We start from the raw sequence: 25,162 nt of genomic DNA on the forward strand, positions 1-25,162 counted from the left end.
AAGACTCCATAACCTTAATTATACACCTCAGCTGAAGTTTAGCTAATTCAAATGAACAAACTTTGTACTTGCAGTAAAAAATGATGCTGGAATACATAGCTAAAAGTATATGAATGAATTGCACATCTCTCAAAACATTCTATTTGTATTTACATGAATTTGCATGTATATTATATTTGCATTTGTATTTCTTGCAAGGTACTATAGTTAGTCCTGATTCCTTACTTGGCCTATTTGGCATGTGTACCAGAAATGATGTCCATGGCTGTACAGCAGTTTCTTTGTGAATTGTAGCTTACCCTACCTGATCTGCCTGTTATATTGACCTTGATGATCTTTCTTTGAACATCGCTTTGGATAAAAGCGTCTGCTAACTAAAATGTAATGTATTATAATGTAATCTTGGAAAAAGATGTAAAAAAAGCAACTCTGCTCTTGCAGCACTTCTACATTTGCTTCGATACCATTGACCATCTTATGCTCATAGACAGACTTGAATATCTTGTAGGCTTAAGTGGGCATGCTCTCTCATGGTTGAGGTATTAGAATGGCATAGTCCTCTTAGTCCTCTAATCACTATAAAGTCAGATATGGAATATCACAAGGATTAGTACATGGACTGCTACTTCCCTCCTTATATACTCTACATTACCCTTTGGCAACATTACCCATAAACATGGCATTAACTACCAGTTAGGCAGATGATTCTAATGTATACATATTGGCCAGTCCAGATGTCATTGTGAAACTATCAAACATGAATGTGTGTCTCAAAGATATAACGAAATTGAACATTGAATTGAAAATGTTCTCTTAAATTCAGGAATAACTGAACTATTGGTTGTTTGTCCAATGAGCAACAGGAATAAATAATGTACCTCTGTAGCTTCAACTGCAGTCATCAAAGACTTTGTGGTTGCAATCGATCCAGAGCTCTTCCTTTCAATTCTCAGTGCATGATGCCAAAACTCCACACTTTTAGAACATCAAGTTTGGACTATTGTAATGTCTTATGTGCGTATGTCCCTCAAAGTGAAGCTTCTCCTGTTCTAACAGGAACAAAATGCTTGGAGCACATTCCCCCAGTATTAGGAGTCTTCCTGTCAGGAGCTGTAGCTGAAGTACCATAACCCAACCGCTTCAGCTATCCTGCCTTCTGGCAGAGAAAAGGTTTTGTGTCAAAATGACTTTGCACTTGCTGGAGTCAACAGCAACAACACTTCTTCAATTTCTGCTTCCTGTTCATTTAGATTTGGAGGCTGTGTGCCACCAATATGCAACCAAGTTTTGTGGCTCTCCACTTGCAACATTGAACATTGTGGAAAAACACCTTTACCAGAAGTTGTCAATAAGCAGCATAAATCACAGTATTTCTTATGTTGAGCAAGCGTTTGCAACTTCCCTGTGACTACATCCAATTAAAATAGGAAGCAAGTGAGAGATGCAGAGAGAGAGAGAGAGAGCGAGAGAGAGAGAGTACCAGAGGACATCTACCTTGTATAGAAGAGGAGAGACTGCCGCACGTCTATCAAGGTGACTTATTTCACATTTCTCACTAAAAGATCTCACTGAAATTCTACTTCGACATTTATAAGGTAATCTTCAGCTCAGTTAACTAGTGCATTTAATTGTGTATTAAGTTTCTTGTTTTAAAATCTTTTTTTTTTTTTTTGTATGTACAGACCATAGATTGTATAAAGGTACAGACCAATCCAGATAGTTCACTGAAGTAATTCAAGTTAAGTACTTTGCTCAAGGGTATAATGAAAGTGACAGTGTCCAACCTACAACATTGGAGTTACAGTACAAGTTAACTTCTCTATTCTTACGACTACACTTCCATATTTCATATAAACTTATTTTGTTAGGCTAACAATTTAAACAAACATAAAAATATCAATGACTACGCACTGCTGTTATATTGTTGTGTTAGAAGTATGCATGCACAAGTGTTCTGGTCGTCCTTTCTGATTAAACTCAGTTGTGGGCAGTTTTTGTGGTTGAGTGCTGACAACATCTATTTTTACATTTCCGTAGCTTGTGTGGTTGTGACAAAAATAAGTTTTGAATTGTCATTTGTGTTTGTTTGACCAGTAGAACACCAGCATACAATAATATCATACTAGGGTACATGTAGCTGCTGTAGTATGCCTGAACATTCATATAAATCTACTGCCATTAAAAGGAAAATCACACACATGCCCACACACATGGACACAAACATGCAGACACACACAAAAACTACTTTCAGTTTGCTACTCTTTTCCAATTAGTTGAAATTCCATATGAATTACAGCATTTTATGGAAAATATAGAACAGTATACAAAAATATACAGAAGCAAAAAACAAAACAAAAAAGTTTCTCACTTAGTTGTTTTGCCTATTAATCTGATCTTTTTTGAGAACATAAACAGAAACAATTATTTTGGGGTGTTACAGTATATATTAATGCACTCATACATGCACAAACGTAACCACAATGCATTTACAGAATTCAACTGGAACCTGAATTCATGGTTATTTATGTGGGCGCAATCTGAAACCTGCTCACTTCTCTAAAACACACAGAAAAACTCTGCCTCAGTGTTAACTGTCTCAGTTTGTGGAAATCTGACTGACCAGTCTGCATCTGAATAGCCTAATACAGTAAATCTGTTGAGTAAGATTGTTTTATAAACATGTCATTAGGTTCACAAAAGGCCTACATTACATCACACTCAGGGCTTCAGTGGTAGGACATAGTTCTGCCACAGGGGCAGCTGCTTGTCGAGGCAATACCTGACACATGAACCCTCCCCAATCTGACACATTCCAGAACATGTGGAAGTACACGGTTTTGTGCAACTAGGGGTATGACTCTAGCATGAGTGCCTGCCTCTTCCCTCTCTCCATCAGCATGCTGTCGAACGCCACAGATAACGTCACCACTGACCCCTTCTCCTGCTACCATTCCTCGGTGGTGGGCTACCGTTACTTTGGGGTGCTGTGGGGGTCCCTGGTGAGCGTGGTGGGGATGTCGGGGAACATACTGACCGTGCTGGTCTTCATCATGGACCGCCGGCTGAGGACCCACTTCAATGCGCTCATCGTCAACCTGGCAGTGGCCGACCTGCTCTACTGCGGCGTCCTGCAGCCGACCAGCGTCGACTCGTACCTGCACCTGCACTGGAGGGGCGGGGCCACCTGGTGCCGCGTCTTCGGCCTGCTCCTCTTCCTCTCCAACTCGGTGTCCATCCTCACGCTCTGCCTCATCGCCGCCGGCCGCTACCTGCTCATCGCACGGCAGGGCGTTTACCGCCTCCTGTTTTCAGGCCGGGGCCTGGCCCTGCTGCTGCCTGCCACCTGGGCGGTGGGGCTGGGCAGCTTCGGACCGCTTTGGCCCGCCTTTGTCTTTGTGCCGCAGGTGTGCACCTGCAGCTTCCACCGCACCAGGGGGCGCCCCTACAGCACCGTGCTGCTCTTCTTCTACTTCTTCGTGGGGCTGGGCTGCGTGGGGCTCTTCTACTTCCTCATCTACTGGCGGGTGAGGGCGGCGTCCCGGGCGCTGCTGAAATACAGGTTCAGCCGCCGTTCGTCCCGGAAGAAGCTGGCCCCGGCGGAGGTGGAGGGCACGACCGAGGGCGACAGCGGGGTGCAGACGCAGAGCTGCGAGGTCAGCGAGGTCACGGGGACTGGTCACGGGGCCGCGGGCGGGAGCGGAATGGTTCAGAAGGCCGCCCCACCAGCCCCCGCCACCTCATCCGGGGACGACGGGGAGTTTGCCCGCGTGACCCGAATGTGCTTCACCGTCTTCCTGTGTTTCGTGGGCTGTTTCGCCCCCTTCATCCTGCTCAACATCACGGACCGCCGGGGAAAAGCCCCTCAGGTGGTGCACATGTTCTGCGCCAACCTCACCTGGCTGAACAGCTGCATCAACCCCATCCTTTACGCCGCCATGAACCGGCAGTTTGGACAGGCGTACCGGGTCCTGCTGTCACGCGCCACACAGCCTCTGACCAGTCTCTGCCGGCAGTGAACCTCTCCACACACACAGGAGCTCCAAGTAACACACGCCTTTGCCAGTATACAAAAGAAAAAGGAACCAACAACATTCTTTATCATTTGTCACATCTTCAGTTATTTTTCCAGAAGGATGTTTGACCACATCTAGTGACTTTTCCACAAAATATATTTTCAAACATGCAAGTAATGGAGACTGAGCCTTCAAACTATGGCCCAATCTGCTGTGCTTAGAAATAAACAAATTCTCCAGAACACAGCTTGGCGTTTAAGCGTGGATTTCTGGTTTCTGTTCCAGAAACATCTTCCCTGCCACTGCTTTACATAATGGGTAAAGACAAGCTAATTTCTACATTCTGATGGAAAGTCAGATTCTGTACAAAACAGACATTCCTGCATTGCCCAACGCTGATTGCCTAATTGAGGAACTCAGCTGAGCATTCTTGCACATTATCACACTTCCTGCATAAGGTCCAAACCGGACTGTGTTCTGTGCCATTATACCATTGACACAGTTATAATTCCTTTTTGAATTATTATTCACAAGTGTTACATGATTACATAAATGCCTACAGCTTCTGGTTAAATTTCACTTGGAATTTAGGAACTTAGGAAAAAAAACAAAAACAAGACAACTGTATCAAGGTTTATGTATGAAATAGCTTTATTGCAGATAATGGGAAAACATTATTATGAACATGATTATAATGGAAAGCAAATGCCATGTTAGACATTTCAGTCTGCTCCACAGGGCCATTTGTATATGCGGAGACCGTATGTGCATTCCTGTTCACATGTATGAAATATAGACTGAATGTACAGCATGTGGCAAAGGACACTGCAGACACTGCACTGTTCTGTGTTTAGCACAAATAATGAAATGCCTTTAAAAGGAAAAGGTTACTGAGAATATTACTCAAACTGCGGGTATGAAGTAGGTAACCAATTTCTGCCATTATGCCTCTCATTGCCTTTGATGACCAGTACTTTGCTTTGCCTGTTTCAGAAAAAAGCTGCAAATACTTTTTTAATTTACTTATTCATTTTACTTGCATAAAGTATTACATTGATTATTTGAGTATTAGTTTGTGTGATTTTAACCCTCCTATTATGTTTGATTTGATGCCATTCAGTGTTTGACATTTCTTAAAGAACAGTTAGCCATTTTTTTTATATTGATAGTGTATGATTTTTCTAATTTGGTGGGATTAAATAGTAAAAATGCAATAAACATAATGCAATGCGAAGTCCTGTACCAACCAAGCATTGAAATGTGTTGTGCAGTGTTATTTTTACCCTCTGTAACTGTATAAAATGTAAAAAATATGCAACCTTTTTTTTTTTCCTTCTCAGATTTCTTTGTGAATAATTCTGGTTGCTCTTTCCATACAAGGTGCTAAACTTTCACTCACTGTTCCTTAAGCTCTAAAATGAGATGTTTCACAGAGTTTCATATTCATGGATAAAAGGCTAGCAATTTGGGAGATAAAAAGGCGACACACTACATAGAAAATGTTTTACATTACAATATTTTTTTGTTTCTCAACTGTTGGGCTCAATTTCACCCCAAATCAATCATAAAATCTTAAAATAATAGGAAAGTTAAAATAATAATCCATTAATACAGTGCTTTTAATCTCTTGATCTCAAAAGTGCATAATTATCATGGGATATTTAATGACCACAATGAGTCAGGACCTCAGTTTAACATCTTTTCTAAAAGACTGTTGTCTTTACCAACAAATCTTAATGATCAATGGCTCTGGCTAATGATCAGCTGTCTATTCCTTTCATGAAAGGATCCTGGCCCACAGAGCTGCTTGGAGCATACGTTTTCACAAAACACCCAGATGGCACCAGCAATAAGACTGTAATCAGGAACAGTACATGTCAACGGTATGAGCTATTGGGCAGATTCTGCCTGACAGCATCCTGAGGGGATCAGCAGTCTGTGGACAAACTGCAATTCAGAATCAGCTCTAATTAGCGTTTGGCTAAATCAACCTATATGCAGCAAGAACAGGTTGTACATAGAGACTGTATAAGCCACCATCTCCACATTCATTACGAGACTTTGTCACCAACAACGTCACATGACAACATTACACATACAAGCAGTAAAAAATAATTAATTAATTAATGAAAAAGTATGATACTAAATTTAGTGCCAAACTACTACCCCTGCTTTTGATGAACCCAGACTACACAAATTTGTGGGACCCAGACCGGTTCAGTACAGTAAAGTACACACAGGAAGAGATTCTTCTTCACTGTTTATACAAAGTGCAACAGGATCTGGAAGTCCAGCACTGATGGATGGAGACTGAAGAACCCAACACCCAACAAACTCCTTCAAAGATACCAACACACATGCAAATGCTTAACAATGCCTGGTGATGAAAAAAGTCAGTCCAGGCAAGATTAGTTCTTTTTCTGGAGAGTAGAAAAAGACTGGTGTGGTGTCAAGCCTGGTCCCCAACATCACAAACATCTCTGCCTGGTTCAGAGATGAATGGTTCTTTTTTTCTTTTTTTTGCAATAAGCATACCTGTTAAAATGGAAGGAAGCCCGCTCTCTTGGACTATCATGATGGAAGGCAAAAAATTGTCCCAAGAAACTTTCCTGTTTGGCAACAACATGGCCCTTTCTGTTCTCCTGCCTCCCCCAAACTGAGACAACAATAAAACAATAAAAAAAGAAAACTATGAAAAAAAAAAAAAAAAAAAAAAAAAAAAAAAAAAAACTTAAATTGAAAATACGCTTACTATGTATTCTTAGTATCATATAGAATTGTATGTGGCCCGTTAATTCTTTCATTTTAAAGATTTAAACACAGAACTGCGGGGCTTATTCTGCATTTCTAAACAAATGTATTTACCTGTGTTTAACAGAGTAGGTTATGAACTGGGGGTTCATTTTGGGAGGGAGCGCAAGGGCTTGTGTGGCCAGTTGGATATGCAATCTAAGTAGGGGGATCCAGAGGGGAACCAAAGCTCAGTTCATCTCCGGGCTGACACCACCCACAGGAACTGTAATGGCCACAGTGATTCAGGACTCTAGTTTAAGGCTCAGATTGAATATGGCTTGAGACCAAAAAAAAAAAAAAGGAGCAAGACAAAATGGCCGCAAAATAAGCATATGATAATTAGAAAGAGTCCTCAGATCCTATGCTTTGCATTATCTGCACAATTACACAGGCTAACTACCTCACTGGAACCTAGAATTTCCTGTTCCAGTTATAGCAATAGGATGATGCCATTTGTGTCACGTGACTTGCAGTAGATGGAAATAATTTTGTTTGAAGCTGTGGTCTCAGCAGACGATATGTTTTTTGTCCCTTGCGCAAGGAGGTCATTGCCTTTATGTAGGGCATGCAGCGAACAGCTTAGAGTGCTTGTTCTGGTTGGGGGTGGGGGTACTAGTGCCTATACGCCATTGCTTGTGCTGTGTTCCAAGTAAGACCCAAGATTCGGGGCTTTGGGGAGGGGTGTTGAGGCATATGCAGTGACAGCGCATGAAGAATATGGATAAATAAAGAGGGAGGTCAGTCAGTAAGGGCTGCAGGGAAGGGGGTAGCAGCTGAGGTCGGAGAAGGCGGGGAGTTCGGGCAGTGCTTCACCAGAAGGGGAGGCGTGGTTCTGCTCCTCTGAGTGGGGAAAGTCCATTTCGATCATCGGAGGGTTGCCTGCCAGGTAGTCCTGTATGTTGAGGTCGGGGGGCAGTTCGAACAGGCCATCTTCAACCGAGTAGGAGGCGCTTTCCAACTCAGCCATCAGGGAATCAGAGGGGAGGAGCCGGTCGTCTGAGGCTGGAGGGGAGGAAGGCCAGGGCTGAGTCCAAAAGCTGCATAATGCTATATCAACGGTTTAATTTTTTTTTTTAATGTCCATGGGGTATTTGTACATGTAGCTTAGGATATAGCGAAGACAATATGAAACATTAAATGTCCATAACTGCTGAGCATTTTTCTTTTATTATAAAATACCAAAAACCGCATTATCTTAATCAGCAGGTCGAACGGTTTTCCTTTTATACGGCTTCAGAAAAGTAAGCAAGTAACCATCTTTGCTGATGCAACAGCCTCAGAGAAGTGGACTTCTCTTGTTTTTGCTAAAAACTATAAAACCACCAAACTAGTGATAACACAGTGTCACACCAAACCAGTATCCTTCAATGGAAACTATTATTAATATAGCCTATTACGGAGTATTTAATAATACTTTGGTTCTGCAATCTCCTAATAGCAAATGCCACTGTTCCACGTATTTTCGCCTGGAAGGCGTTAATCAGCATTTCTGGCCACAGAAGGGAAGATTAGTAAAAGCAAAGTGTCAGTAGTCAACAGGAAGAAAATCACTTTCACAAAGGCCCCTTTCACAGTAGCTGACCACGCCCGTTTGTGACATCATTGGCCCGTGGTCCAATGAGAGTGAAGCCCATGTGCCCGATTAGTCTTTCAAGCTGTGATTTTTTTGCCAGTGATTTTAGAAAGAGGACAGCCTGATAAAAACAGTATCCCGAAGGAACCGAGGCACCAAGGCAAATTAATGCGGAGCTAGAGGGACGGCCCACAGAGAAGAGAAGAGTTCTGCAAAGGCACCCCATTGGTAGGATGTGCTGGGTGTGTGGTGTGTGAGGCTACTCAGGGGGGTACAGCTAGCACTCACCGGCTGCCTCTTCGTTGTGCGGCATGCACAGATCGTTCATCGGCACCGCGGGTTCTGGATCAGATAACGCATTCATGGGCGACTTAGCTTCCAATGTGTTCCTAAAGCGACCAATGATAAAGAGGGGGGGGGGGGGGGTTACATCGCCAGCTGGAGGAGTAATTTTACGGGTCTCTACGACAGAACGCTTCTTCGCTAAGTCAATAGCTGGTGCCTCGCGCGACAAAAAGGAACGGAGACAAAGACTAAGACCGAAGACTGCTAGACACATGTCATTAAGTCATTAATTTAATCTGAATTTGTGTCGAAAATCTCACAAGTAACATTTGCACACTGCTAAAGCGCGCTCACATTAAATTAATTACTGATGTCTAAGAACAAGCCAGCGTTGGGTCTACACAGCTAATCGAGCCTAAAAGGAACGGAGACAAAGACTAAGACCGAAGACTGCTACAGACACATGTCATTAAGTCATTAATTTAATCTGAATTTGTGTCGAAAATCTCACAAGTAACATTTGCACACTGCTAAAGCGCGCTCACATTAAATTAATTACTGATGTCTAAGAACGAGCCAGCGTTGGGGCTACACAGCTAATCGAGCCTAAACAGAACACCGCCTACAGAACACCCTCTAGGATTTGGAGTCCAAATACACATGGATCGGGTTTCTTTCCTTAAACTAAATTATTGTCATTTTTGCTAAAAAGCTGTAAAAGGTTTCACTTTTAATGGTCTGAAAAGTCTGGGGCTGATGACGGCTACAGGTCTAAAGCTTGTTTGGCGGTATTTCAGGCTTCCAATTTTCAATATATTGGGAGTGCGGACCACTTTCATACTTTTACAGTTATGTACGCACAGCTGAACTTTTCTTTAAACCTTCATTTTACCAGGAGCTAATGTGAGGCTTCTTGCAAATTATATTTTTAAACTGTTCCCAACAGGCAGTCCAAAATGGTAACTCAAAAAGTGTTCTCTCAAGCTTGAGTTAAAGCTTCACCCCGCCCTACAATACAGGCATGGACAGGTCTGTGGGCTTGTACACTTACTCTTTGGAGACGATGATGAGCTTGGTCCTGATGTATTTTGCGTAAGGGCTGTCCGCTACAAAGAGAAGAAACAAAAGGATAAACGGTTTCCCTAGATGTAGCCTCGAGTACAAGTGGAAGCCACCTGTTAGCAGTACACTTACGGTAAGACTTGGACTGGCTCTGTGTAAGGGATGTTAGTTCCTCGCATATTGTTAAGAGATATAAGCTGTGCCGAGTTTACTCAAGGGCTTGGAATTCATTTTTGAGAACCAGCCAGTGAGACTAATGGATAAGTAACAAACTAGCCTCTGATGCTGATGTTGTGAAGATTTTGCAAGTATCCTGGGAGAATTTCCCTGGACAAGAGCAATGACAAGGGAACTAGATAATTTAATAACAATCTACAGTATATTAGGTGAACAGAGGCAACTAATCTCGCCTGATCGTTTGTGACTGAACTGGTTCCCTATTCATGCAGGCGAAAACATTGAGCAGTTTGCAGGAGCCTCACCCCCGCTCTTCTCCGAGTAGTACTTCCCGAAGGCCTCGTCTTTGGGAGTGTTGGGGTACAGGAACTTCAGTGGGTTTTCTGGAACGTTCCCCACCTCCAGTATCTGGTAGTTGCGGATGATCTCAGAGAAGGGGATCTGGGAGAGGTCGTCCTTGGTGAAGGGCGTCACCGAGCGCACGTTCGGCATTCCTGAAGACGGGCAGAGAGAATGAGACAAGGCGTAGTGAGTTGCAGAAGCACCACCTTCCATATACTAATTTTCAGAATCCTACAGTCACCATTACCATACCCATCATCTCCTTTCTGTGTGACAGCTCGTCTTTCTTTTTGGTTAATATTAAGCCTATATGCCCATTTAAAAAGTGTGTTTATACAAATTAGGATTATAGGAGTTAGGATAATTAATTTTACAAAGGTTGTTTCATAAAAATACTTTCTGCATACAATGTAAGCAGATGATTGAGTAGTAACATAATAACCAATACCTAGGGTGATAGTGATGGTTTTAAATGTCCTGGAGCTTGTTGGCTCCACAGCCAGAACAAAATGGCTCCAAGAAGACGGAGGGTAGAGCTCCATCTACTGGGGCCATAAGTAATTGCATATAAAATGCGATTTTAAGATGCGATTTTAATCTTACTTGTATGTAATATACAGAAACAGCAATGCCAAAAGAAGCCTATGGGGAAAGATTCTGCCACACAGGGCACCAGGAAGGGTAATAGTTTTGCTCACTGCACATGCTCATTTGTGTCTTTGGTCACATGCACAACAAGGAAAGTGCAGGGTAATTCTGTGCCTGTGAAAAACGCTTGGGCTGTTGCCAAAAGAGGGTGGCTAAGTGGCTAGGTACATGACTGGGACTTGGAAGGTTGGTGCTTCAAGATCCGAACAGCTGTTGGGCCCTTGAGCAAGGCCCATAACCCCCATTGCACCAGGGGGGATTGTCTCCTGCTTAGTCCAATCAACTATACGTCGCTGTGGATAAAAGTGTAAACTAAATAACTTTAAAAAACATTGAATTTCTGAGTTACTTACACAACTACAACCACAATCCTCACCATTCATGTAATGCTCCACACAGGACCACGCCTCCACCTTAAACTGCCCTAACTGTCCGAGTAACGCTTTAGCCAGAACCATCTGGCAGATGCACCCCCCACCCTGTACCCATTCTCACCGTCCATAGAATACTCCACCCAGGAAAAGGTGATGCCACCATTTTTGATGCTCTCACTGAAGCGGAGCATGAACGTCCCGCTCTGCTTCTTCTTCAACAAGGTCTTCTCCCGGCTTTTGCTCACAAATCCCATAATGCACCTGCACAGGGACAGAGATGGACACACCCAAACACACACAAGCATTACTTACAATGCCATAATGTACAGGGTGGCCTGTAGCGTAGTGGTAAAGTAAATGACTGGGGGACGCAAGGTCGGTGGTTCTAATCATGGTGTAGCCACAATAAGATCCGCACAGCCGTTGGGCCCTTGAGCAAGGCCCTTAACCCTGCATTCCTCCAGGGGGGGATTGTCTCCTGCTTAGTCTAATCAACTGTATGTCACTCTGGATAAGAGCGTCTGCCAAATGCCAGTAATGTAATGTAATGTCCCTGTACACGTTATAAAAGCTTGGATCTGCCATTACTTTCATTATTAGTTACATTGGGCTGTATAGTACAGCCGAAACAGGGGGCGTACGTACCCGTCCTTCCACAGGTTCTCCAGGTAGGTCTTTACCAAGACGAGGATGCCGTCAAACCAGGTCCAGAAGGTGAAGTTCATGTTGGGAAGGTTTTCCTACAGAAATCAGGATGACCTGGTTACAGTTTGCCTAAGTACCTAAAAAAGCCGGCAGAGTTCTGGAAAAAGGTTTTGTGGACAGATGAGACAAAATTCACTTGCTTAAGAGTGATGGCAATAGCCAAGTGTGGAGGCCAAAAGGAACTGCCCAAGTTTCAAAGCACACCTCCCCCTTATCTGTGAAACGTGGTGGGGGTGTTATGGTTTGGGCATGTACGGCTGCCACATGTACTGGCTCACTCGTCTTCACTGCTGATAGCGCAGCAGAATTAATTCTGAAGTGTACAGAAGCATCGCATCTCTGCACAAGATCAAGCAAATGCCTCCAAACTCCTTTGGCGGCGCATCCTACAGCTAGACAGTGATCCCAAAGTGGATAAAAATATGCTGAAATAAACTTTGACAACATGCACTTTAACCGCATGTGAATTGTTAGATTACACATCTAAAATTGTACAAAGAATTGTACAAAAAGTACAGAGCTAAATGAAGAAGATCTATGTCTCTTGCCCCAAACATTATGGAGCTCAATGTATATAGCATTTTTTTTAAAGCAAACTCCTTGCAGTGTAACCAGCGTATTAGGTATGTGCTTTTGGATGAACATTTAACCAGAATTAACTGAAAGTTGACAGTTTTTTTTCTGTAAATATCCTGCTCCAGCTTTTTCTCACCTTAGAAAACCTTCCCCAGGGTATTCTGCTGTTTGTGTAGCTTTGCTGCTTACCTGGTGGGTCAGAAATACATTAGGTGTTACTTGCTGTGGTGACTACCAATCCTGGGGCACTTATGATTAAGAACAGGGGTCTATCCCCACTGTTAAAAATTCCTCTTTTCTCTCCCATGTAATCAACTGGACAATTAGTGCTACTACCTGCTTCATTGACCACACCCAGGTAAAGTGAAAACAAGCAGTTCTCTGCCGTCGAGGACGGCATTTGGGTAACAAGGACATAATCCCTTGCGTTCTTTACCCACGATCCCCTTCTTCATGAGAGATGGTTGCAAAGTAAATTCATGAGTTTAATGCACACCATATCCAACTCAAGGCAATTTAAAGAGTACCGAAGAGTTTCTGAGCAATCATGTCCAGCTGAGTGTCATCCAGCCCTTTCTGGGTGGTGGAGAGGAACTGCCAGCTGAGCACCTCTGCAAGCTGGGACCAGGAGGCCACTGGGGAGCTGGCAAAGAACTTCACATTCTAGACACACACACACACACACACATATATATTTAATACACTTGCCACCCCACATATTCACTCAGTGAGCACTTTATTAGGTATTTGAGACTTATTTTTTAGACGTATTAAGTCTTCTGCTGTTGTAGCCTATCCACTTAGAGGTTTGATGCATTGTGCATCCAGAGATTCTCTTCTGCATACCAGTGTTGTAATGTGTGGTTATTTGCGTTACTATCACCTTCCTGTCAGCTTTGATCAGTCTGGCCTCTCTCCTCTGACGCCTCTCATTAACAAGGCATTTCTGTCTGCAGAACTGCTGCTCACTGGATGTTTTTTGTTTTTCACACCATTCTCTGAAAACTCTAGACTGTTGGGCATGAAAATCCTAGGAGATCAGCAGGTTCTGAGGTACTGAAACCACCCTGTCTGGCATCAACAATCATTCCACAAACAAAGTCACTTAGATCTTATTTATTCCCCATTCTGATGGTTGATGTGAACATTAACTGAAGCTCCTGATCCGTATCTACATGATTATATGCATTATATACACTACTGGCTGATTAGATAACCGCATGAATACGTAGTTGTACAGGTTCCCTATGAAGTGCTCAGTAAGTGTAATTCTACCAGTTAGAACTAATCCAGGTTCCCACATGCCTTTCTAAATGAGACAGGGTCTCAGCTTCAAACTATTTCCAGGAGAGCCACAACGTCTGCAGATTTGGCCAATTGAAGTCATTACAGAGAACTCACTCCAAAATTAAACAATAACAAAATAAGTCCAAAATGGATGAGTTTTTTCAAAGGAGAGCAGACAGGCAGAAGGCGTGCTCACCTTGGGGTCTGTGCATAGCATGTTAAACCAGAGCACTGAGGCCCAGGCGGTCTGCTGCTGGCTGGAGTTGGAGATGATGACCACGGGCAGCGTGGAGGCCTGCGGGGGAACAGGACGGAGCACAACACTGATCAGCAGGGGGCGCTCCAGGCATGCAGCAGGTCCCAAACCCGCGCGCAATTCCAGCCAAACCAGCGAAAATGCACATTCATTTGATCTTTGAAACATGAATCAATATAAAAAAAAAATTAAAAGTTGATCCCACATTCAGTCTGTGTAACCCAAGGACAGTATTGTGGTGAGTGTATGTCGCGGAAAATACACTTCACATTGCGAAAGTGACGTTAACCTAAAAAAGACCGTCGTCAGACTGGTATGTCCATGTCTCAGAATCAGTCGACAGGCCACTATTCTAGTGAAGAAAGCCTCATGCTCGTAACATTCATGTGCACACTATTCAACGGGGATCTTGCCAACATGAAACCGATGACCAATAAGGGGACGGGAAGCCACAGGAAGACCCACCTCCAAGGTGACGGACAGCCCGTGCAGCTCAAATACAGTCTCGAAGTAGATCAAGTGCAGCTCCTCCGTCACACTCAAGGAGAGCTGTGAGATAACAGTGAGATCACAGTGAGATCACTGCACACTGAACACATCTCTCTGTGAAAATGCACACCAAGACCTCCTGTGTGAAGACCATCATGTGAAGATAAAATAGATAGATAAAATTAGATAAAATAGCAATCACAGTCCAAAGTCTTGAACTGTAGTACTCACTAAAGAATCAAAGTACTTGTATTTTGTAGTATGTGCGAGTCTGCACGTGTATGTGCGTGTGTGTATGAACAGGATATGGACTCACATCATTAATTCCCTTGCCTCCACATTTCTGCTCTTTCAGGGTCTGTGCAAAGAGGAGATGGGCATTAGGACATGAATGTGCAGCATCAGTATGTTCCATGAGCTGTCAATCATGACTCACTCCTCTGTTCAGCCTCCACTCACCAGATGGCGGAAGTCAGCCACCATGCCTCCGCTCGTGCTCTCCGCCATGTTCAGGGCCTTGCTGTTGTTCCCCAGGATGTTGAAACGTCGGTACCTTCAATCACATGACATCAGAAGCACAACCTGTACCTCCTTACTATAATAATCACTATGTCCAGCATTTCAGCGTCGCTGACTGAAGTGAACAGCTTCACATTGGGAGGGCTCAAGACCACCAGGAGTGTCACTGCATTGCAGCATTTTAACAGGTATAACCTCCTACCAGTCCCCAAACTGTTAGATCAATTATGCTTTGAGTTACACTGAAAATGTTTAAAATTGTATTCAGTCAGCTGTTTTTCATGAACTGCGAACCCAGCGCACAAGCTCAAGCACTTGTGGCTCAATGAGGAGAATTAAGTTGGGTTACCCAGTACCATTCTATCCCTACTGCAGATAAAACACAAACCATAATCTCAAAAACAGAAGCAGTTGACAAGATGTCTTCCCAAAGAAATGGGAAGCACACTGGTGAAGGCCACTGTTCTTTAGAAAGGTAAAATGGCGAGGAGTTGATGTATTTGGGGTGCTAGCAGACCAGAAGGGACCGGAACTCACCCTTTCACCTGCACAGCATCTCTGAAACACAGACCAGGGACACAGTTTCAGCCAAAACGCAACAGAGCACCTACCAGCCTCACCATTTGACAAAAAACAGGCAGTCACTACCGTTATCTGTGTCAAATGACCAATAAAAAACACCAACATCTGACAACACAGACAGAAACACCAAACTGCTACTATTCTGACATTATTTTATATATTGAGCGTTTATGTTCGGCAGAAACACAGTTTCATGTCACAGGAGTATGTAGATTAGGGGGAAATGAGGGTGATGTGAGTGCAAGCTGTCAACTTCCCAACTCACTTGTCAATCAACATCTTCACTTTCATGGCATGGTTCAGCTCGGGTACTTTGACAAGGAGCCTAGAGAAAGAGAGAGATTAGTATTGTAAGGGGGTGCTACATGCCATTTTGAATAAATCTGTATTTTTCACTAGTCTAAATGTCATTTAGAAAATAATTCCTTTTGAACAATATTATTAAACAGATTAAATTTTAACCTAAGAGTTTTTCAAGTCAAGGTTCCTGGCATTTGAGATAAAAGTTATAAAATCCAAAGTCCAACATGCAGTATGTCACATTGGATTATTATCATGTACAGAATTTAACCAAGTCAATTCCTATTTTGTGCCACACTAAATCCAAGCAGCCATGCATTACATAAAGTACGCAAAATTATTCCTGACTCATTTTTTATCAACTATATAATTCATGCCACACAAAATCACACCATATGGGTAAACAAAAATACTGCTGGTGAATGGTCCTGACCTGGTTCTCCACATTGGGCCATGGTCTACACTGACCTGGTTCTCCACAGTGAGACGTGGTCCATACTGACCTGGTTCTCCACAGTGAGACATGGTCCATACTGACCTGGTTCTCCACAGTGAGACGTGCTCCATACTGACCTGGTTCTACACAGTGAGACGTGGTCCATACTGACCTGGTTCTCCACAGTGAGACATGGTCCATACTGACCTGGTTCTCCACAGTGAGACGTGGTCCATACTGACCTGGTTCTCCACAGTGAGACGTGCTCCATACTGACCTGGTTCTACACAGTGAGACGTGCTCCATACTGACCTGGTTCTACACAGTGAGACGTGGTCCATACTGACCTGGTTCTGACTGAGAACTGCACATTGGTCCGCAGCACCAGGGGTCCCTTCCCCTGCGGCATGGAGGGCTGGCTCTCCACCACAAAGGAGCTGAAACAGAGCAGAGGTGGGATCAGCATGGCGCTCTCCCACCCCCCGACAACCCCCCCCCCCCCACTCCCAGGGCGTTTGGGATCACCTCTTCAGCAGAATGGTGAGGAGCAGCTCCATGCGGTCCTGCAGCGCTGGCTTCAGGGTCCTGAAGGGGTCGCGCTCGTACGTGACTTTCTCGAGCAGCTCATCCACCTTGCGCAGAAACTTGCTCAGCTGGAACAGGCAGTGTGCCACCGCCGTGAACCTGCAGGAGGCACCAGATACATCAGGGGTACGCTAAAACTGGGACGGAGAGCGGTAAGGGGAGAGAGACTGAGGGCACTAATGAGGTGGACAGAGAGAGACAGAGGGAGGCTCACCTGCTCTCCAGCTGGTTGAGGCAGGTGTCCACCGGAGCTCCGATGCAGGACTTCTGCTGTCGCCGCTGCCATTCTGTCAGATCCTCCCCCAGCACAGCGATGAGCTCCTCTGCAGCATCCAGCAGCTTACTCATCCCTGAGAAAAGGGTCTGAGAGACAGAGACAGAGAATAACCATTGCTTCACTGTTAAATACAGAAGCTTAATTTATAGGTGTGAAAAAACCACAAAGGTACCGTCATTGTAAAATTGTAAATGTTTTTACTATTATTATTTAAAGGCTTCATTAACTTCTCCAAGCTCCTACTTTTAAATGTTTTACATCTGGTTCAACAATACACTCAATGAACAAAGCACTTCAGATGAGAACGGCCACTCAGAACTTTCATCGCTCAAACTCTCTAGCTGGCGGCATTAAAGAAATTCATATTTACTATATCAGATCTCATTAATTATCAGTGCTACAACAATACATTTAAAATGGTACCAGTACCTAACAGTGCCTGAACCGATACCTTATTTAAAATAAAGAGCAAATTAAAAAGATATATATTTAGAACCACAAGTTTGTGAGTGTTTTCCTTGTTGCAGTGAACCTGTTGCAGTACCTTCCGGGAAATGTCCAGTCTGTTGAGCAGATACTGCAGGATCTTCGTCTGCGTCGTCTGCTCTTCTTCAGTGATATTCCCTGTGAGCAGCTCGCAGTTACTCACTGAAATACGTGCAGATTCTGACAGCTCATGACAGTTTTGGTTGTTTTTGGTGCTCAACGTGGGGCCCAGGCTAATTACTCATTTGGAATGTCCAATTATCTGCAAATCCATTCATGCGTGACCGTGTGTGAAAGAGATCAAGCGTGTTTAAAATATGATGAGAACATTTAACTCTGCTGATAAGACAGATGATGGAAAGTTTACAGGGTGGAGCAAAACTGGTTTTTCCTGAAATAACAGCACAGCCATAAAACATAAATAGATGTCTCACCTTCCATTGACTGAGTTTTGTACTTGAAATCAAACTCATCTTGCTGTTCCTCCAAGGCCCTGATACTCTGCTCCATATCCTACACACAGAAAGAATGAAGTTCCATTTTCAACACCACATCAACAAGGGCGACATGGCCCAGGCAGTAAGAGAAGTCGTCTGGCAGTCGGAGGGTTGCCGGATCGATCCCCCGCCTGGGCTGTGTCGAAGTGTCCTTGAGCAAGACACCTAACCCCCAAATGCTCCTGACGAGCTGGTCGGGGCCTTGCATGGCAGCCAATCGCCGTCGGTGTGTCAGTGTGTGTATGAATGGGTGAATGGAGAAGCATCAATTGTACAGCGCTTTGGATAAAGGTGCTATATAAATGCCTGCCATTTACCATTTACATCAGTAGACAATTGAAAAGTCAAGTCACCCTGAAACTCTCCCTTTTATAAAACAAATAAAAAAATAAAAATTACACTGAAGACATTTATAAACGATAATCACTTATGGAAACATTTATGCTGTGATGCACGGATGGCCTGAGATGGAAACTGAACCCTGCCAGTGCCGATTGCAGCCGGTAGCCCCACAGGAGAGACGCGCAATTGGTTACTGCGTCACTCAGGGTATGGGAGGGCTCACTCGATTAGGGATCTGTGTTCGCACCATCCAGCGACCACTGCTAGTCGATCAGGCACCAGTGGACTGCATTCACAAATGAGGTCAACTTCCTCCCAACTATCAGGCTAGCTGTAGTCCGGGGCATGAAAAGAAGTGGCTTGTGACAGCACAGTTTAGACTCAGGGGGAGGCTTTCCGCATACAACAACAGCACCTTGATCATGTCACAGGACATGGTCGTATGTACACGGTGTATCCCAGATAATAAGGATAATTGGTGTCAATAGGGTGGCCTGTAGCATAGTGGTTAAGGTAAATTACTGGGACACGCAAGGTCGTGGTTCTAATCCCGGTGTAGCCACAATAAGATCCGCACAGCCGTTGGGCCCTTGAGCAAGGCCCTTAACCCTGCATTGCTCCAGGGGAGGATTGTCTCCTGCTTAGTCTAATCAACTGTATGTCGCTCTGGATAAGAGCCTCTGCCAAATGTCAATAATGTACTGTAATGTAATGATAGGGTATAATTGGGAGAAAAAGGGAAATAAATCTGAAACAGTTTCTCTCTCTACATTGCACAGATACATGTTGGCAAACCTTTTCTCTGTTGTTCTTCTCTGCATATTGTGGGTGCGTATGCACTTTGCAGTGGAAGACACACCTTTTAAATAACCGCAATGTAACACAATAAGATCTCAAATGCAGAGACACACCTGCACACTTCTTGCAAGATCAGCCATCTTGCGCTTAATGTTCCTGTGGTTGTCTGTCTCCCCTGGGCTTGGCTGGACCTGCAGCATCTGAACCTGGAGGGTAGAGAGGGAGAGGCATTCTGATGTTGACCAGCAGTCAACTTAGGATGGAGGGGTAGAAGCACAACAGTGCTTTGTAACACTAGCCAGCAAAAATGTTCCAAATGTACCAAAAGTGTACAGTACAAGCCACACATGATGCTGATATTTGTTACACATGGGCAGTTAAAACAGACTTATAAATGATTAACTTAATTTTTTTCTTCTTCACAGTTTTGTACATTTTGGTTCTTTTTTTAACTCGCTTATCAGGTTGAGTGTCATATGGCACTCTTAGGACTGAAAGGTTTAATATAAGTGCTATGCATAAAAATGGGCAGATTTTCACATTAACATATTCAGGAAAAGGAAAACAAATATGGACTTCATAGTAGTTTTAATGATACCAGAGCCATTTCATATTTTACAACCCAAAGACCAAAATATGCGCCATGGCCACTGCAGTGTTTAAAAAACACTTGTTTTTACTTTCAAAATAAAGTGAAAGACAAATTGAATCCAGGCGTAAATACGTAATGCGCACATGACACTGTGTTCATACTTCTTCAAACATTAATCTGGAACACCTGTAGGTTATCTTTGAATACATGTAATCTGAAAGCTCTGGAAGCCATTGAACACACCTGTGAAGCCATTTGTCCCAAAACAATGTAAAGAAAATGCTGTAATTTCTACATGGTGAAACCAAAATGCACATACAATACACAAAAAAACACAAAGCTCATTATATATATATTTTTGACATACAGTGGGGTCCAAAAGTCTGAGACCACTAGTGAAAATGCTTCTACTTTGCATTCCTTTCTAATTTAATACAAACGTTTTCATACATAATCAGCATCACAATTTCAGTGAAAAGTTGAATCTTTGAATTTCTTAGTATTTGGTGTGTCCACCTTTTCCTTTAACGGCAATATGCACTCAAGCTGGCATGGACTCCACAAATTTGTGCAAAACCTGTTATCCCAGCATTATGTGACAATGTTCCAAAGAGAATCATGTGATGTTACCGAATGCTTGGCTTGAAGTGCCCCCATAAATGCTCAATGGGGTTGAGGTCAGGTTATTGTGGATCGTCCAGCACTCCTTGCTCTTCTTGGTCAAGTAGTTCTTGCAAAGCTTTGAAGTAACTTTCATTTGTTTCAAAATCCTAAAACTTACTGTTTATTTCCAGAATCGCATGAAAACTCTCCCCGCCCTAGATTTTCATGTCGTCTCAGACTTTTGGACCCCAGTGTATGTTCCCAAAACTCCATCACTAAATCTACAGAAAATGTTTCCAAACACAGAAACTGATACAAATGACTTAATTTCTATTTCCATACATTGTGCCTTGAGGAAGGCTTGAATTAATCCACTATTACATTTAATCTACCTGTTCTGCCAGCTGAGCAGACTGTAGAATCTCCAGTTCTTTGCCCAGGAACCATAGGATTATACTTGCCAGGGCCCATGGCTGCTCCTGGTACTTCTGAAGAAATTGAGAAAGAGAGACTTTGGGTCAGAGACCGAGAGATGGCAAAAGTCAACTGCCAGCACTGTGCTAAGTACCCCTGTCCATCCAGCCATTCCAAAAATCGATCCCCCTAAGCCTGAAAACCAGACCTCTTTAATGTAGCCCACTGATTAGGTACAGTAAGTGGCCACAGCTACAGTGATTACAATGAATCAAAGCTGTGTCCCTTCCTGCATGAAGGGCTGGCGCTGTCCCCAGGTGGATAGCACCCAGATTTCCCTGCCTGGCACCACATGGGCCACAGATAGGTAAACCTGGGGGGTATATTATGAAGCAGGATAACTGACTGAGCTGGATAACTTCAGAGTAAAACCCAGAACCCTTCCAAAACTGGGACTGAAGTAAAAACAGCTTCACCAAGTTTGTGATATACCCCCCAGGACCTGCCTGCAAGGGTAGTTGCCTTTAATAATTGTAAGTTCCCTGATTAAAGTATCATATGAGAGACTGGCTGGCCTTTTAGTGGATCCAGTGCTGTATCCATTATCCTTTCTCCAACTGCTTTAATGCCAATAATAACTTGACTTTGGCACTCAACACCAATTTCCTTTATGAAAATGAAAATGTAAATCAATTTCCTTCACAAAAAAAAAAAGAAAAGGACAGAAACCCATTTCTTCTTTATTTGTAAAAGTTTTCATCCACAAGGTTATTTATTTTGTGAAGGCCAAGTAAGAAACAGACACTAAAAAACATGGTGACCTTGAAACAACCAGAAGCAGTGTGGTGGAAAAAGTTTAAAAATAGCTCAAGATTGAAAAATAAAGCGCTTTATAATATATGCAACAACTGTAGAAAATTCTAGCTTGCAAAAAATAAAAATAAAAAAGAGAGATAAAGACTAGTGTGGCCTAATCTTGAACTATAAAGGGAGACAGTAAACCTTCCTTTCAAGTACCAACCTAAATTCAGTGTGGATTGTTTTTTTCCCCCACAACAGTTATTATAGTGATGTGTTAAAGATTCAACAGCAACACTGGACTCCAGACCTGGAAGTTCTGCTTAAAGCGCCGAAAGTTGCGCTGCATCAGGAAGGACTCGCCCTCTTGCACAAAGCGGCTGTGCTGGTTGTCCAGGTTCTCCAGCAGGGCCTGGAACAGAATACTGGCTACGGAGTGGTCCTGTGAGGCCCGAGTCCTGAGAGGAGAACACAGACGCAAAAAGCCCTCATAGCCTCAGGCTGCAGCCGCCATTTCCTCTCCTCTGAGGGATCGGGCCTTCCAAACAACCCCCCTCCCGACTGTTGTACTTTCAGATACAGCATTTCTGAATTTTTGCCTCGACTGAACACAGCAACTACAATATCAGTTCCCGAATGTTGTGTGTAATATTAAGGAACATTTCCATGAATCCACAAGCAATAATTTCCCCTGTGGCAGGAATTTAGTCTGGAAATCATCCAGCTTAAAAACCCATTTTGAGCTTGAAAATTGAAATTGAAAATTGAGCTTATGACCAGCTCAATTTTCAAGATGGCATAACTGGATTTTACAGCAGGGCAGACCATACTCTATATGCTTTCAAAATCAGAGTATTCTTAAATTTTCAAGAGATCTCTACATTCATATTTTCCAACAGCTATTGAATATTTGACTTCTTTCAGACAGCATGTATTTATTCCTCACCAGTCTTGGCTCTCTATCCAGGGAGCCAAATAGCATCGCACATCCATGGGGAACACCTCTTGAATGTAGAGATCATCCAACCTCTGCAGGTGCAGAACGTCCAGTTGCTGTAGGCTCTCCCACTGCGCCATCCTGACAACACACAACATACTTTCAGTGCCTATTTATTTTATTTAAATAAAATAAAAAATAATAAAAAAAAATCTGGAAAAAATGTATCACGCATGGCCGTACATTCACGAACACCCACATACCTGAGCTGGAGAAAATAGGGGTTCATTGCATGACTAAGCAAAGCCACAATATTTAATTATTTAACTTGGGTGGAATTCATCGTTTCATACGATAGCTAAGACAACGATTTCGTTTCAGGTAACTTAGCGTTCAAGTTAACTGCATTCCATGGTATGTAAACACAGCACTTGGGTCAACATAGCTAACAATTATAGCCCTGCTAGATATAATGCATAAAAACAATTGCATATCCATTAATGTATGGGGTATCAAACAACTTTCACGATAATGAATTTAAACCGTAAACTGGTACTCGGGAACCTGAAACATGATCATTTGGGGCTAACGTAGTAATTTTTTTAATCTGTCAGATAACGTTAACGTCAAACTCAGCTTAACAGCGAACATAACAAGGTAGCAAATGGAAAAAAACAGGAAGACAACTAGTCTGTAGTGTAGGCAACTGTTACAGAAAAATAAACGTACCTGAAATATTACTTCCCTTTAGTTTACTTCCTAAAGCAGCAGTCTGCGGTATAACTTTTATCCTGGAACTCACGGCTGGAAAATCGTGAAATACCTTTGATTATCGTTACATTGCTCTTGCAGCTTTTCGCGACAACTTGAAACTCTCCAGCGATAAACCCATTTTCGTTTCTCCTGTTAGCAAGATATTCCTCTCACTCCCTCTGTTAAACTTCTCGGTTATTGGTTGTTATGTCCTTCCAAGCGTTTTATTGGCTGTCTTGTCGATAAGCCACCCTTTCTCTGCTTTGCGCAATTTGGGCGTCATTTTGGCTCTTATTATTCAACAATGCTATTGTAATGCGCCAAAATGGAGTCGGTTTTGTGCAATTTCCAGACTGCTCCAGCGAAGTGCTGATTGGTCGATCTCGAAGCAGTATGGTTACTGTGAATAGTCAAGTAGAGTTGTCAATCTTTTGTGAGAGAAGAGAGGCGGGGCAACCTGCTTAACAGTGGGAGTGGGAGAGAATCAGGGAACAGCGCAAATAGAAACTCAGGCCCTGGTAGGAGGTGATTTCCAAGAAGTGACGAAGCGAAAGCGATGTATTTCTCCACTACCCAGTGCCAAAATAAGCGACGCAAAGAAAGGCGCGCAAATCAAAGTAGCTAATGTACTATTAGCATGTCATTGCGTTATTTATTATGCCAGAATTTTGTGTGATGCTATTGCAACGGTGTGGGCTTATCAATGAAAGCCCAGATGGACTCAATGTGAGCATTACATGTCAAATAATCTGCATTTCACATCAAGCTGCGGGATTGGTTGGATGCTTTATATATGTAACTGGCATTATCCAAGACAAATGCGCTTATATTATTGCCATAGATTATCATATTAAATGTATAAAACATCATTTATGGTTCTGTGGCCATCTTTTCTTTATGTGAGTCAGCAACCTGTAGCTCATCTGCCAAAGTTGTTTTTGGGAAATATAATTTGTCAGCTTTCCATTGCTGTCTATTTTACTGATAGAGGTTTCCCTAATAAATACTGTTTTATCTCTAGTGTAAATGCCATTTCATTTTTGTGGATGTATGGAAAGCTGTGCAAAATAAACTGACTAGGTGTGCAGTGTCACAGGAAGGTATTGCTGTACCCAGGCTCATGGAATTTAGTTTCTCAATAATTCTATTGATTATTTTTGTAGTATTTTTTTCTGCATTGCCAGACAAGGGGGGCAAAGATTCTGGAGCCCAATGTACAGTCAGGTCCATAAATATTGGGACATCGACACAATTCTCTTCTTTTTGGCTCTATACACCACCAATGGATTTGAAATGAAAGGAACAAGATGTGCTTTAACTGCAGACTTTCAGCTTTAATTTGAGGGTATTTACAGGTGAACGGTGTAGGAATTACAACAGTTTGTATATGTAATGGGACAAACTAACAATCATAAATCAAACTTTCACTTTTTAATACTTGGTTGCAAATCCTTTGCAGTCAATTACAGCCTGAAGTCTGGAACATATAGACATCACCAGACGCTGGGTTTCATCCCTGGTGATGCTCTGCCAGGCCTCTACTGCAATTGTCTTCAGTTCCTGCTTGTTCTTGGGGCATTTTCCCTTCAGTTTTGTCTTCAGCAAGTGAAATGCATGCTCAATCGGATTCAGGTCAGGTGATTGACTTGGCCATTGCATAACA

The 25,162-nt window shown here is 43.0% G+C and overlaps 2 protein-coding genes across 4 annotated transcripts; one reads left to right on the forward strand and one right to left on the reverse strand.

Moving 5' to 3' along the window:
* Window positions 1-1,344: 1,344 nt before the first annotated feature.
* On the forward strand, window positions 1,345-5,348 carry gpr84 (G protein-coupled receptor 84). Of its 2 annotated transcripts, none has more exons than XM_061220267.1 (2): window positions 1,345-1,595; window positions 2,897-5,348. In XM_061220267.1, the coding sequence occupies exon 2, from the start codon at window positions 2,898-2,900 to the stop codon at window positions 4,014-4,016; it is 1,119 nt and encodes a 372-aa protein (XP_061076251.1). In that variant the 5' UTR covers window positions 1,345-1,595; window position 2,897; the 3' UTR covers window positions 4,017-5,348. The 2 variants fall into 2 exon arrangements, with proteins under 2 accessions (XP_061076251.1, XP_061076250.1); XM_061220266.1 differs by having other exon boundaries at window positions 1,345-1,533.
* stat2 (signal transducer and activator of transcription 2) lies at window positions 4,641-23,669 on the reverse strand. Of its 2 annotated transcripts, XM_061220247.1 has the most exons (24): window positions 23,476-23,665; window positions 22,756-22,887; window positions 22,120-22,267; window positions 20,990-21,085; window positions 19,516-19,608; window positions 18,200-18,278; window positions 17,824-17,903; window positions 17,217-17,365; window positions 16,943-17,101; window positions 16,765-16,854; window positions 15,947-16,006; window positions 15,637-15,657; window positions 15,040-15,133; window positions 14,897-14,938; window positions 14,557-14,640; window positions 14,032-14,130; window positions 13,076-13,211; window positions 12,685-12,737; window positions 11,913-12,007; window positions 11,389-11,528; window positions 10,209-10,397; window positions 9,716-9,770; window positions 8,668-8,768; window positions 4,641-7,808 (listed from the first exon to the last, which is right to left on the reverse strand). In XM_061220247.1, exons 2-24 carry the CDS (start codon window positions 22,884-22,886, stop codon window positions 7,549-7,551), a joined length of 2,454 nt encoding a protein of 817 aa, XP_061076231.1. In that variant the 5' UTR covers window position 22,887; window positions 23,476-23,665; the 3' UTR covers window positions 4,641-7,548. The 2 variants fall into 2 exon arrangements, with proteins under 2 accessions (XP_061076231.1, XP_061076232.1); XM_061220248.1 differs by lacking the exon at window positions 8,668-8,768 and having other exon boundaries at window positions 7,636-7,808; window positions 23,476-23,669.
* Window positions 23,670-25,162: the final 1,493 nt, after the last annotated feature.

Source organism: Conger conger, chromosome 14 (genome assembly GCF_963514075.1).
Source record: "Conger conger chromosome 14, fConCon1.1, whole genome shotgun sequence".
In the NCBI taxonomy this organism is placed as follows: domain Eukaryota; kingdom Metazoa; phylum Chordata; class Actinopteri; order Anguilliformes; family Congridae; genus Conger; species Conger conger.